This window comes from Plectrocnemia conspersa, unplaced genomic scaffold (genome assembly GCF_051122295.1).
Source record: "Plectrocnemia conspersa isolate PC_06_02 unplaced genomic scaffold, ASM5112229v1 ptg000009l, whole genome shotgun sequence".
Classification (NCBI taxonomy): Eukaryota; Metazoa; Arthropoda; class Insecta; order Trichoptera; family Polycentropodidae; genus Plectrocnemia; species Plectrocnemia conspersa.
Window position 1 is genome coordinate 29571119 of NW_028277173.1, and position 14799 is coordinate 29585917.

Below are 14799 nucleotides of genomic sequence, written 5' to 3' on the forward strand. Positions count from 1 at the left end.
CCTCAAAAGCAATAAAATCATGTTGGCGCCATTGCAAATTGAAATAGACACCGCTCTCACAATCACTTAATCTTTAAATGGGTTTTGCGAAATAGAAGAATAGCTAGAGAATTTCGGTTTTACAATATAATAAATGTCACCGATTTGCAGACTTTGATTTCGGTCTGGTGTCTCACTACATTGTGCTAAAGCTTGTCAGTCATGTTGAAACAGAATATTTAGAATAATATAATAATGATGAAACACAGTGATATATTTAAAATTATATTCTATAAAATATATGTACAATTTTTCTAGTCATATAATATACATGTTATGCATTAAAATATATATATGTATTTATTTAAATATAAATTCGGTATAGCCGCCCTTTTAATTTACATAGTAAGTCGTTTATAATAATTGAAGTCAAATATACATTGAATTTATTAATAAAAATAAATTAAAAACAGCAACCTTACACAATTATTGTTAAATATAACTAAACAAAACTGAAGTATAATACTTAACGGAAGAAAGATAAGAAATATCACGTTGAAACCTGGTAATCTAAATATTGTATATAAAAATAAATATTGCAATATTCGGTGCTATTAAATGCAACAATTAATTGTCCTTATAACATAGGTGATATGGTCGTTTTGTATTACACAGTTCACAATCGAGTTATTGTCATTGTTATCGTTTTGAGAATTGTTAAAAACAAATTTGAAAAATGCCTCTTCGGATATAAACCTTCCAACAGTTACGCTAATGAGTCAAACCGCTCGGTATGTAGTGCAGTATTTCCTACACTATACATGAAACGCTACAAGCAACAGAACAAATAAAATTGTGCATGAAAATTCACTAAATGCATATATATATGTATGTTTTAAAAATCAAACTAAATTCCTCTAAACGAAGCGTAAACGTTGCGTTTACATAGTCTGTTGCAGTCTCAAAGATTGTATCAACTTTCGTCGAGACGTACGCACAGTCCAACACAGATTGTCTATTCTTCACAGCTTACATTTTGAGAGATCAGCGTATACGTCGTTTCAAAATAATAAATTGTGGAAAATAACAATTTTTAAAATACTAATTTAACGTTCTTCGAGGATATCCCATAACAGAGTTGTTCTTTAAGTCTTGGGTAAGACTTTGGACGAGTCGGCCCAGTCGGGGAACGTCTGCACCTCTGGATAGATGACCATTCCCCAGGTGGGGAAGAAAGCCCACGTCAACAGGGTGGTTATCAATTTTGGACCGATTCCGGCGATAGCCTTAAAAATTAAATTAAAAAATGAATTATATACTGTATATAGATAATAGAACATTATAATATCTCACCATAGAGCCGGTGCTGATGTTTGCAACGCCTGCGACGATAGCGTTAGGCGGCGTACCGACCGGCATATGGAACGCCATAGAACACGCGATCGCGGCCGGAATCATCAAGTACATTGGATGAATTCTGATAGCGACGGACTGTAAAAAAATAACATATTAAAAATGCTCTTTCTTTTCAGATGAATAAAATAATAAAAAAAAGACGTACTAATTCGGCTAAAACTGGCAAAATTATATTCGCAATGGCAACGTTCGATGTGAATTCTGTGAGAATTTCACACAAGATGACCACAATCAAGAGGATGATGGCTGGAGGTAGTACTTGAAGACCGGTCAAGGGTTCACTGATCAATTTTGACATGCCTGATTTTTTGATGCCTTCGGCCAGAGCGAAACCACCACCTGTATTGAAAATAAATTGATAACAATAAATATTTTTGCTACACAAATAAAATAACTCGATATGTACCATGATTTTTATCACCAGTTATCCGACAGGTCATGTAGTACCTACACGTCATGTTCGCTGATGGTAGAATCTATTTTTTTTGATCAACGATATTAAACGGTGGGTTCTGTATTTGTTGTCTAACCAAAACCTAACCTAATGAAAGATCTAAAACTATTATAGTTCTCATTTTAGATCAAGTCCAAAATATAAACTAAGCTAACTCATCTCTAAGCGGAAAATAAGCGGAAAAATTACAGACGTCGCATCTCGCATATCGCTCTATAGTTAGTCTGCAGTTTGATATTACATTATGTTTTAAAAATATGATACCTATCCTTACCGATATTACTATGGATTTTTGATATGAGTGCTGATCAAAATATATTCAAACCGAATTTTGGTCAATAGGAGGGCGTAAAAACAATTATCACTTCTCAGAAGTCAAAAATTCACGTCAAAAGCAATAAAATCGTGTCGGCGCCGTTGCAGTGGGAACGCTCGGTAACGAGCGTTTCCACTGCGACTGCGCCGGCACGATTTTATTGCTTTTGACGTGGATTTTTGACTTCTGAGAAGTGATAATTGTTTTTTGCGCTCTCCTATTGGTCAAAATTCGGTTTATATGTTTTATTGTAAGTCGTAATATTATTATGAAAGCTACTTAACCGAGTGTTTCCACTGCGACGGCACGATTTTATCGCTTTTGACTTGGATTTTTGACTTCTGAGAAGCGATAATTATTTTTTGTGCTCTCCTATTGGTCAAAATTCGGTTTAGATTGGGAAGATTTGTTTTATATAGTTTATTACAAATATACAATTTATGCCATATATGTATAATAAACGCAATAGGATTCGATGAAATTTTAACAAATTGGAGAGAAGAACAATTTAGAACCAATCACTTCATTGTTTAGCTCCGCATCCGGTGATTATAATGCATTCGTATCAAACAATGCTTATTTTTTTACAGATACAATTCAAAATCAGTGTTTAATTTAAAATTATATCGAGTTATTTTATTTTATAAAAAAGGCAAAATTTTTATTAAATAGTAATACTCACCGAGCAAGAAGAGAAGACCCCATGGAATTTTATCTTTCAGTACCTGCCACGTTACAATACCCTGACCTGGTTTAGTCGGAAGATCGTGAGCTGAAAATTGAATATTAAATTAATACACGCTGCTCTAAAAGGTTTTGTGTAATTTTCGTCGATAATAAAAGTCGGGACATTGAACCAAAACCGAAATCGAGAACACCAAAAACCATTCCAAACATATTCTATTAAATTCAATACATAAATTTTGTAAAATATCAAATAAAAACAAATATATTTTTTTAGTTATAAATGTAGTAGGAAGGTTCAAGTTTTTTAATTTATAAATTTTGATAGTTCAAAGACCCTCGTCGGACTGTTACAACGTTAACCTTACAGATTTTATTTACTGTTAATATTAAATGTTATTTTATCTATATACTACTTATACTCTTAACGAAAGGTTAACATTGCAGTGGTTTATTAGGATTTTTATAACACAAATTAAAGGGATTGCTCGTTGCGTTAATGTCACAATATAAAACACTGAAAGCATAATAATCTGTCGTAAAAAAAAGCAATATAAAATCAATACCTGCATCTAGTGAGTAAAAAAATAATCACACGTTTTGCAGAAGATAAATTTGTATACAAATATCCGGTAAACTCTGGAATTGTAATCTTCGATCGGTGAAAAACTCTACCTAAATAATGTGCTGTAAAACAATGTGTACATGCAAAGTGTTTTTTTTAACTGCATATTCTACTCAAACCATGCATAAATCTATAAAAATTACAATTTTAATCATAAAATAGTACGTCTATTCGTCTAGTCCTAAACGTATGTAAATTATAGCAGATCAAAGTCCGTTTGAGTGTTTCATGCTTAAATCAACGAGAAAAGTCTCTCACTTAAAAAGTTATCTATTTAAAAATTGTTATATGAATTTAATGTTGAAAACGAATCTAGTGCTTCTTAATCCTTTATATGCTATGGATAAATATATATTTTATTTTAACTTTTAAAATTTATTCATCCTGTCTATAATGAAAAGCATATATTGAAAAAAATGTCATGTTCTTAAATGAAGCCTTAACTTGATTTATCGAATATTAAATGTGTTTCAATTTATGAAATGTTACGGGCGAGAGGTATTATGACGGATTCACAAGATTTTTTACAATGTTAATTATTAATGACGATGTAATAGAAGATAATGAGTTATTCGTTAATCGTTTATCTTCGTAACGCGATTATGATGATCGATGATGATTAGCAAGCAACACGCTACTCTCCAATCTCCAATGAAATACAAACAATCAAGACTCCTTCGACCAGCAAGGCAAATTATATTACTGCAGGCGGTTAAGCGACAATATTCACACAATGAAGCCTTTGACCGAAGCGTTCGTACCTGTCATCGCTATCGGTTTCTCCATAAGCGAATGCATTTCGTGCGATCCCTTTTCGCCGTTGTCTGTCTTTTCAGCGGCCGTGATCCTCGAATTACTTTTACGCTGCACCTCCTGGGACACTATAAACGGCCACACTCGATAGCAAAACTTTGGGCGTTGAATATCGTACGCATTCAACCCAAATTAGTTTCATGAACGATGTTAAATATTAAATAGTGAGGGGGCATCATTCATATTAAGCGTTATCGCAAAAGAAAATACGGTGAAAATGATTAAGAATCGTGCATGCCTCTTGGGTTTTCTCTACATTACCTGTCGCCGGCCGGAAGAACTTCAAAAAGTCGAGCGACGAAGGCAGCACGAACATCATGATCACTATGAACATCGCCGTAGCCGCGTCCTTCACTTTCCTGCAATAGCGACGTTTATTTATCCGTTCTTTATCATAAATAAGCAATTAACGAATTACATGTCAGTCATGACGTCCGCCCAGCCCGGCATGAAACCAGGACTCCTCAGGAAATACAGAAGAATGGCGACGATGAATAATATACCTGCACACTAAAATACATCCATGTAATTGTAAATCACTTGAGATTTTTTAATCAAAAACAAACCTGTTCATGCCATGTCATCGGTCCTAGAGCCTTGTATTGATCGTCCACGACTTTACGAGCGACTCGAGCTCCAGCTTCACCCAAATTAACGTTCTTAGCATCTTGACTGTTAGGTCTACCATAAAAAAAATAATAGTTAAGATCTTTGTGCATCTTCTGGCGTTTAGATATGATTTTAAAAAAAAAACAGTGGAACCAGAAGAACTACCTTTGCTACCGAATTATAAAATGTCTCAATTTTTATTATAGCCTTGATTTTAAAACAATATTACCATAATTAATTTTTTGTTACGTTCGTTTTTATAATTGTTACGGCTTTATTACTAAATATTTCACTTTTTTTACTTTAAAAATACATAATGTTTTTTATCTTAATTTTTGCATAGTTGATTGGCAAATGTCTCGATTTTAAGAATAAATTATTATTATAGCCTTGATTCGGATATGATATTACCATAATTAGTTTTTATTATTTTTACGACTACTTATTAAATTATTTATTACTAAATCTTTCACTTTTTTTTACTTAAAAAATACATAATGTATACCTGAAATCAATTTTAAATGCAAAATCTCTTACACATCACAGTTTATTGTAATAAATAATAAAAATTATACTCGTGTATATGTAAAAAATATCTGTAAAAATTTTAGCGAATTAAAAAATCATATAAAAATTCACAGGATTGCTCATGCTCATAATTTTAAATGTAAAATATTTAAAACTAATCTTGAACGTGAAAGACCAATCCCGCACTTTTGCGTTTTTTATTTTTATTTTTGAATTGTTACAAGTTACAGCTTAATCAACAGATGTCATGAATTTAAAAAAATCTGTGATGTTCGATCGGAATTATATTCATATAATAATCAGATACAATATAAATTTAAATGACACTATAGTCCATATGGGATTCAAACACAGGTAAGTAATATTGTGTTGATATAAGTCAGTTTTATAATAAGATAAAATAAAATGTTCAATTACCTAAACATTCCCATGAACAAAATTTGTAACGTGAGCCAAATGCTCAATTGCATCAAGATCATCGGTGGTACATTGTACAGCATCCAATATAAGAAATCTACTTGAGGAGCTTTTGGGAATAAACTGCAACACAAAATATAAAATAAATATATTTTTTAAAAATACAAAAGTAATAAATCAAATCATACCTTTCAAAAGTTCCTTTGAATGTAATATTTGTTGCCGTTCCTATAAGAGTACCGGTACCGCCTAAAGAAGCTGCATATGCAATGCTGACGAAATAGCACGTTGTCACTTTACTAGGCGTTGGTGGTCTATAATTACAATCAAATTAGTATTTAACGATATTAAATAATTGCCGATTTTACTCACTCTTCATTTTCGCCAGATTCTTCCTTGCTGGATTGTATACCGTTTGAAGCGTCTTCCGGATCCTTCTTCTTCCTAATATACATGTCTCCTAGTCCTTGCTGCTCCAAAACTTCCAACACAGCCTCAGTGATGGGCACCATCATGGTGACGGCGGCCGCGTTCGACACCCACATGGATAAGAACATGGTGACGAACGTCAATCCAAAGTTTAACCTCCTGTGCGAGCATCCGACGATCTGAATGCTCTTCAAAGCAACTCGCTTATGAATCTTAGAATGTTGCAGACCGGCAGCGAACATCAATCCGCCAATGAACATCATGTTTGTGCCTTTCATGTACGATTGACAAGTCGGCTCCGAATCTAAGATCCCCATGGTCGGAAACATGACCACAGGTAGCATAGCGGTGACCGGTAGCGGAAGAGCCTCCGTAACCCAATAAACGGCCATTACGATGACGACGTATAAACATTTGAAATCCTGAAATTGATATATTATACAGCAGTGTAATGATAAATTGTTCAACGAATCAATCGATACTTACAGGTGTATTTTTAATAATCGGTAAGGGAACAAATATAAGCGGCGTGAGGACTACTAACACAGACTTCCAGTATACTTGAAAGAATAGTTTTAAACGTGTCCCGAAAGGAAGCTCAGGAGGCCTAAAAGACAAACGCATGTATTTAAATCGAAAATATTCAGAAGCAATTTGTGCAGTTAGTGGAATAATTACGTCGAAACTACGACGTCCGACGGTGACGAAGCCATCTTTTAAGGTATGGATTTGCTATTTTTATTTACAATTATATGCCTTAAACGTTATCTGAACATTGAAGTGTGAATGTGTTTTGATCTTGGAATAAGGGCTCGATCTGTAACAAAAAAATATTATTAGCGTCATGTTTAAAAGTACACATAACAAATATTGTCTATTGAAAAATCAATAGAAAAAAACACAAAGTTCTATAAATTAGATCTAAACAGTAATTCAAATATAAAAATAAAAAAATATATAATATATAATAAATATATATATCCTGTAATTATTAAAAAAAGTTACTAAAACAAATAACAAATTCACAATTCTTCTCGGTAATGTAATAATATATAATGTTTCATCATATAGCATTATTAGAGTATTGAACAGAGTTCGTTTATTGAATAACTTTCCACAGTTTAGATAATACGAAAAAAATGCCTACGACAGCAGTTGAAGTGGCTTAATAATTCATGAATCAATTGACAAGTACTTGGACTTAGGAGTGAGAGAGAAGATCGTTTTAAAGTGGTAGACTTCGTCCTCAAGTTGAAGTCTCAGTACATCAAAATATTGTTATAAGATAAGGTTTTGCGACAACTGATTGGAATATACAGGCAAATCAACTCTCATATTTTTTTATCAAAATTCTGGATTAACTCGAGTGAGCTCTCACATTTTGATAAAAAAATTATCAATCAAATATGTTTTTCCTCTTTGGGTGAAAAAGTTTTTGTCTTTCTTTTAGGAGCGTAGGGATATGATTCGCTGAGTTCTCGCAGAAAGCTGTATGTCGCTAAGCATTTTCTCAAATTAATAAAAGGTGCTGTCGACCATCCAGCTATTCTCGAGGAATTTCAGTTTTGGGTTCCGGAACATTTTCGAGAATCACGATCGAGACCTCTTTTGATGGCCGTTAGGGCTAGGACATCCGCACTTGCCGACTCGCCTATAGCTGTGGCCATTTGGCTCCTTAATACGCTGGCATTACATATTGACTTATTTAATGTTAGCTACGAGGATCTGATCCAGTTTGTATCATTTAATTTTGATATTTTATAATTTTTTGTAATGTTTAAGTATTGTTATATTTATGTATATATACGTTTTTTTATGTTTTATAAATTTAAAATTTGTTTTCGACCATCGTGGCGCATTGGGGTAACCTGTTAGGCCATGGTGGTCTTAATTTAATCTAAAAAATAAAATAAAATGTACAGTAGGGTGCAAAAATACACTCTACTTCTGAATTTAAGATATATATAGGTGGTACTTCTTATATTCCACAATGGAAGGTATCCATTTTATAGACGGAAAAGTAAAAGCGGTGGAATAGAAAATTGTCCTTGATTTATTTTCATCCCTAGGTGGAAAAGAAAATATATTTGAGGTAAACTGTGAAACTCAATTTGACAGTTACAAGATGTCCATTTTCTTAATGACTTATGAAAGAGAAAGCAATTACGCATACCGCGGATAATTGCCTCTATGAAATGGATTGAAAGTTAATCGTAAAACCATGGTGGTTCAACCCGGTGGAAAATTGTTGGTCCAGAGATTTAAAGCAAGTTATCATAACAAATTGACAACGTACATCGGAGTACAATTTTTATTGATGGCAAACTATTTAAAAAAATATTAATATATCGAGACATTTTTTATCCGACACACTACAAAATAAAAACACCTTTACACGAGAAGCATTTAGAACGTTATTTAAATTTTAAATAAATATCGTATGCATTAACGCGGTTAATGTACGGTGGTTCATCTTTCACTTTTTGAGGTACATCATATATAACTGTATAAATAATAATTAAAAAATATTATATTTATACAATATATAATTTTATTTTATTTGATTTAATGAAAATTATTTTTATAGAAAATAATAGGAAATAAATGAACATAATAAAAAATATGTAAAATAAATGAATATAATTTAATAATAGAAAAGTGTAAAAATAAATTATTAAAACATATTGAGAATTAATGATTTTTTTTCTATAATTATAAATGCAATATAAAACAATAACAAATAAAGAACAACAAAAATAATTATGGAAAAATACATTAAATGAACTCACTACTCAAAGGGTTAACGGGTGTCATTTGTTAACGACAAAAATTTCAAATTCGCGAGATCGAAGAAAAAGATGGCGTCGGTCTAACGGTTGTCTGCGTTATCGACACACAAACGTCAAAGTGACAGCCGCGCGGCGTTCGAATTCGCCGCACGTCTCCGTAACGAATTATCAAACAATAAAATTAGAATTGAACATATATGTAAATTTGTTAGACATGGCGGAAATCGACGAAAAATTGGAAATCGATTCATATAAAAAAGTGTAAATTTGCACAGAAATAAACCAGGAAGTCTCAGCGATGCGATTGCGTTACAAGCGCGTGACAAACAAATAACGCATTCAATTTAAAACAATTTATTTCAAACGACCGGTATTATTGCGCTTTATTGCAATGTCAGATTGTTTTATCGCGCATAATGCACATGTGCAAAAGTGAAGTAATCGCATAAGGCCACCCACGAAGGTAAAATTCCGCTCGATGCAATGTATTCATCTTGCACTTTGAATCTATTATGTATTGTTTTGTAGATAAGTTTCAGTGTCAAAGTCATCTATGCGATTTAAAAATCGATAAACGGGCGTTGTACCGCATATCGTCGTCGTTAGAAGTAGGGGAAATTTATTATTAGATCGTTTGATAGACGTTTTGACATATAGATAATTGTAAACGTCAAAAAGTTACCAGCGATTATCAAAATATACGATCGGATTAAATATATTTTTTAATAAAAATGGTACGAGTTGCTATGTAATAAAAACATCGAAGATAAAAAGGACGTTATATTTTGTCTGACGAAAAGGTCAAGTTTTAATTTGTTTAAGAGCGCATTATCGCACCGGAGCGGATGAGAAATAATAATTTTCGCCCCCGCGAGGTCGACGATGACGTCAGAGCGACTGAGGAAATTGAAATCTCGTGATGTTTCTATTCTGGAACGGCGGCGGTGACCAAAGCCAACGAAATATATCTGTGGAGGTGTGTCTCTCATCTACGCGCGTTTTCCGATAGTGGTTGTTTTCTTGAAAGTTTAGGAAGAGGGGAGTTATTTTTACCCCCGATTGCGCGAGAAATCGATGGTGTTTTCTGTTCCGAGGCCGAAACGCACGTAGAAGGGCATTTTTGTATCAAAAATGAAGGGGTAAATCGACATTCTCGATAGGGCCTTTTGATAATCGCTTCGCTCTTGGCGGCGTTTAATCGATATAATATAATGACGTAATATAATATTTATACGACCGTAATTAGACCTTAAGTTTAGATCGATCATTATAAATTAAAGCCCCAACGTAATAAAACTATGATGTAATCCATTCATAGTACAGAGATAGGCCAATTTAAAAAAAAATACTTTGAAAAAATTGTGCTACGCCAACTAGAGGTTTTCGTTATGTAGAATAGAAACAGTGCATTGAAATTTGGCGATAAAAATAATTAAAACAACAAAAAAATATTTGTAAAATAAAAAAACATTAAACTATTTGTTGATTTTTTTACAGTTTAAGTAAAAAAAAATATACTAAAAAGCAACCAGAGATCTCAGCCAACGATTTAAAAACAAAATAAAAATAAAATGAAAATTTGCGACTGAAATATATATAAAATAATAAAAAAATCGTACTACGCGGTTCTTTTATTATACATATATGATATTTTTATGTGCTTTATTAGCTCATTAATATATATTTTTATAACATACATGCACAACCTCCATTTTAATTCATCATTACGATATTCATACGCGAGATTAGGAAAATGTAGGAAAACATATTTTGTGACAATCATTCGGTTCGGATATATTATTATAGAATTATCCAGACATTTTTTTTAATATCTATTATTATAAAACATTTTTGACCTCTACTTTTCCTCTATTATTTTTTAAACGAGTTTTAAATTTTTAAATTCCGTATTTAAAAATATTATTTATTTTTAAATGTGTTTCTACTTCATTACTTTTGAAAAGGATAGAGAAACTAAACACACATAAATATCAAAAAATGAAAAAAAAACTATAAGAAATCTTAAATAAACTCGCATAAAAGTTTAAGAACAGAAATTAAAATTAAATAAATATATCATATGTTCAATAAAAAATATTAGACTGAGCACATTTTATTTATAGTGTGCAATAAAATGAATGAGTTGTGCATTAAAATATTTAAAAAAGAGCATTAGGTAATGAAATTAAAAATATAACATCATTGTAACAGTTGCGAAACGTCCATTTGATGTTCAAACCCAAATCTAACCTAACGAGTCAATAAATAAAAAAAATATTAAAAATAGTTTTTTTACTGCATTTTTTAATAACTTAATGCACAAATGATTAATTTTAGTGTTTACTACAAACAAAATGTTGCTCAATCTAACATTTTTTATTGAACATATAGTTATATAATGCTCATTTTTTAATATTGTACTGCACAAACAATTCGTTTTATGGATTTTTAAGTATTTATTTAAATTGTCTTCATTTAAATTTCTTTATATACCATATTTCCAAAATTAATTCAACACTAGTATTCATAAATAACTTAAGCCGAGACCTTTCAGGAATTAGTTATAAATGTACCTATATTCAGGCGCGTATAGTGAGATACTTTCCTTTTCGCTCACTTTCGTCATTTAACACGCGAGCGAGTGAAAGGGAAAATATTTCACCGTACGCGCCTGCTCTATTATGCAATTATTATTTAAATAAAAAGCTTATATTTAAAAAAATATGATAATTAAATTTTTTATTTGATTTAAAAGCAACCAGTTTGAAACAAGATAAAAACGAGCTCAATTGAGTTATTTATAACTCTATTTTTCAAACAAATTAATGTCGATATGAATAAAACTACTGCAGTTTATGGCCTCCCAGAGGACATGAATACGGTTTTTAATAGTTCACCAATAAATGGTACTTTTCAAAACATGTACCTCTGTGGAGTAGAACGGCACAGGATGCACAGATATATCCGGTTTCGCTACGTTTTTTGTGTGCCGACAATAATGTTCATACTTTTTATATGTGCTTCTTATAACAAATGTCACTAATACTGTTTTAATTTTAACTACTCAAAAAACTTGATTTTACAGAATTATTTTTTTGAATAATCATTATTAAATTCAGTTTAAAGCAATGTATATAATTATAATGATTCATGACGATATCTTTGGCTCAATTCTTTCATTGCGTATTCATTTGACGTTTTTATTAAATATCAGCAAATATATTCAACTAATATTGAAAAAAATATGATAAAATTTAATGGTTCGTCGCTTCTATGTGACACTAGAACTTATAGTGTAATTTTAATCAAATTTAGTCCTTCCTTTTAAACAAGAATATTTATTTATAACAACACGACAAGCGTTGGCCTAATGCATTTCAACGGGGTAAACACAATCAACAACCACTAAGATAGTAATAAGACATCAGACTGAAGTCAGTGACATATTTTATTAATCAATACATATATTACAACCTAGCTCGATATTATTTTAATTATTCCTTCGTAAGATTAGGAAAATCTAGAATTTGTACAAAATGGGTAAGTAAATCAGATATAATGAATACCTAAAAGTAAGTATTAACCATCAGACTTACAATTAATCATAAATTATTATATGTATTGTAATATAAATTATAAGCAATAGACAGCTGAGGCCGGTTTTTAATATTAGCGCATTTTTATAAATATAAATTCGAGTCTGCTGTCGTGGCTCGAACCTTCGACATCTGGATTACCAGTCTGAGGCCTTACAGACTACGCTATTCCAATCTTAATGTATATATTAGACAAATATTTAATTTAAAACCATAAATAAAATATTTATTATGTTTAATATAGCATCGATTTTATGAGTCAAATTGAGACGATTGAATTGCGAGGATCACTAGGCAATCGTACTGTTCAATTAGAGGTCAGTCGCCATGGAACGTGCATGTGTAAACTATGACTTAGTAATCGATTCATAGAAAGTAATAAAATAATTTTGCGAAACAGATCGTTGAGCTGCAATGCAATATCCAATTGTGTGTATTATCATGCAGACATATTCCTGAATTAAATACTCGATAAAAGATTGTACTTTGGCACTCACATGCAAATAAGAATCTTCCATCAACAATGCATCAATTATAGTGCTACTGTCTGTAATTGAAGCACGTGACTTAGGTTAAAAAATAGCTCAATTATGTATTTCTAAAATAAGCGAGTAGAAATGATCGATTGTTTTAAATATGATACTTATATACAAACCACGTTAAATTGTACTACTATTATATTTAACTGTATATTGGAATGTTTATCAAGAAATGTAGTTGTCGATTTTAGTTGAATAAATGTAATCTTTAAGAGCCGATAAGATCGCGATAAAGGTGAAATAAACAAAATATACGATACGATAGGTGTTAATCCCATTTCAAAGACTATTCAGGGCTAGTCACTTTCGCTTGGGACACTCCCTAGGCCAGCAGAGCAGAGCGTATTGCGTAAAAGTTACTCAGATAAGAACGAATGACGTCAAGAAGAATCTGACGAAAATTTTAATGCGCAATTTTCTGCGTAGTCTATAGAAGAAAAGTCGAAGTGCATCGGCGCTAAATTGACTTGTGGGTCAAGGAGGCCGATTCTGTATACTTTATCTGTTTGCAGCTTTAACTGTTATTTGCGAAAAACGGAGGCGGACATAGGACGTGCGTCAATGCGGCCGTGATCCATTTGCGAGGGACGCGCGTGCCAAGAAGTTAAAAATCACAACGAATAATAAACTATTTTGTGAATGTCCTTTGGCAAAGGGTCGCCGAGGAGATAGACAGCATTGATAGGTGTCTGTGAATTAATCGTGCTTTTCAAAATGACAAAGCAAATAAAAAATGTTCCTATGCATGAACTGATAAGAATTGTCAAAATCTCCATTCAGATTTCTTAAGCAAGAACTTCTGTACTTCATTGAGAATAGTAAGTATTTAGATAACGCGTGTTTTAAAATAGTAAACCCGCAGTTGCTAATGGATGCATAGACTCGTGTTTTTGTATAGGTTGAAAAATGGCCAAACATAACACAATTTTCAAAACAATTACAACATAATTTTAATAAATAAATAAATATATATAATAATATAAAAATAGTTATAGATAATTCTATTACAGAAATCACTGATAATAAAAAATATTTAGTAATTGTAGATAAAAGATTAAATTTTAAAGAACGATTACATAACAAAAAATAGTTTTTTTCAGTGGAACAAAGAAACACATTTTAAAAAAAATTGTGAGTGTATAAAAAATCAATTGATAAAGTAATAAAATAAATAAATAAATAGAAACAGTATAAATGATTTTGAAACCATTTTTTCATAAGTTTCGAAACACACGTGTTTAATTGTTATACATATCATTCGTGATTATTGGATGCTCGCCCACAAATAGCCACCTGGAAGCAACGCACCGAAAGCGGAGATGAAAAAATAACAAGATTAGTCCTCAATTGGCATGAAGGACTTTACGAAACTCACGAAAGAGCATTAGAGACTAGAGAGACATTTTTTCAACGACTTACTTATTATTTCTTGTATATAGGAATAGTCTTACATTTGCACAAACAGATCTAACGGCATCGAAATTGCTGTAATTCTATACTCTATGTTACTAAGCAGCTTTTAACGAAAGCTTTCACACTTTGCTTTTTGGCCGATCAATGCATTGCTATCCTACTATCTAAAGAACTTTGAAATGCATGATTTAT

The 14799-nt window shown here is 31.7% G+C and overlaps 1 protein-coding gene across 2 annotated transcripts in view; it reads right to left on the reverse strand.

Annotated features, from left to right (window-relative positions):
- Nucleotides 1–251: 251 nt before the first annotated feature.
- The window catches only part of LOC148232590 (protein I'm not dead yet-like), a 28497-nt gene continuing 13949 nt past the window's right edge, over nucleotides 252–14799 (reverse strand). The window contains exons 2-14 of one of the 2 annotated variants that reach the window (XM_088193223.1): nucleotides 6949–7087; nucleotides 6757–6877; nucleotides 6214–6692; nucleotides 6030–6155; nucleotides 5842–5964; nucleotides 4854–4968; nucleotides 4706–4797; nucleotides 4549–4646; nucleotides 4236–4355; nucleotides 2848–2937; nucleotides 1541–1734; nucleotides 1333–1470; nucleotides 252–1265 (exon numbers count right to left, since the gene is read on the reverse strand). In XM_088193223.1, coding sequence (XP_088049349.1) covers nucleotides 1125–1265; nucleotides 1333–1470; nucleotides 1541–1734; nucleotides 2848–2937; nucleotides 4236–4355; nucleotides 4549–4646; nucleotides 4706–4797; nucleotides 4854–4968; nucleotides 5842–5964; nucleotides 6030–6155; nucleotides 6214–6692; nucleotides 6757–6877; nucleotides 6949–6983 — 1872 coding nt within the window. In that variant the 5' untranslated portion in view covers nucleotides 6984–7087 and the 3' untranslated portion in view covers nucleotides 252–1124. The remainder of the gene's footprint in view (nucleotides 1266–1332; nucleotides 1471–1540; nucleotides 1735–2847; nucleotides 2938–4235; nucleotides 4356–4548; nucleotides 4647–4705; nucleotides 4798–4853; nucleotides 4969–5841; nucleotides 5965–6029; nucleotides 6156–6213; nucleotides 6693–6756; nucleotides 6878–6948; nucleotides 7088–14799) is intronic. The other variant, XM_088193224.1, reaches the window with a different exon arrangement.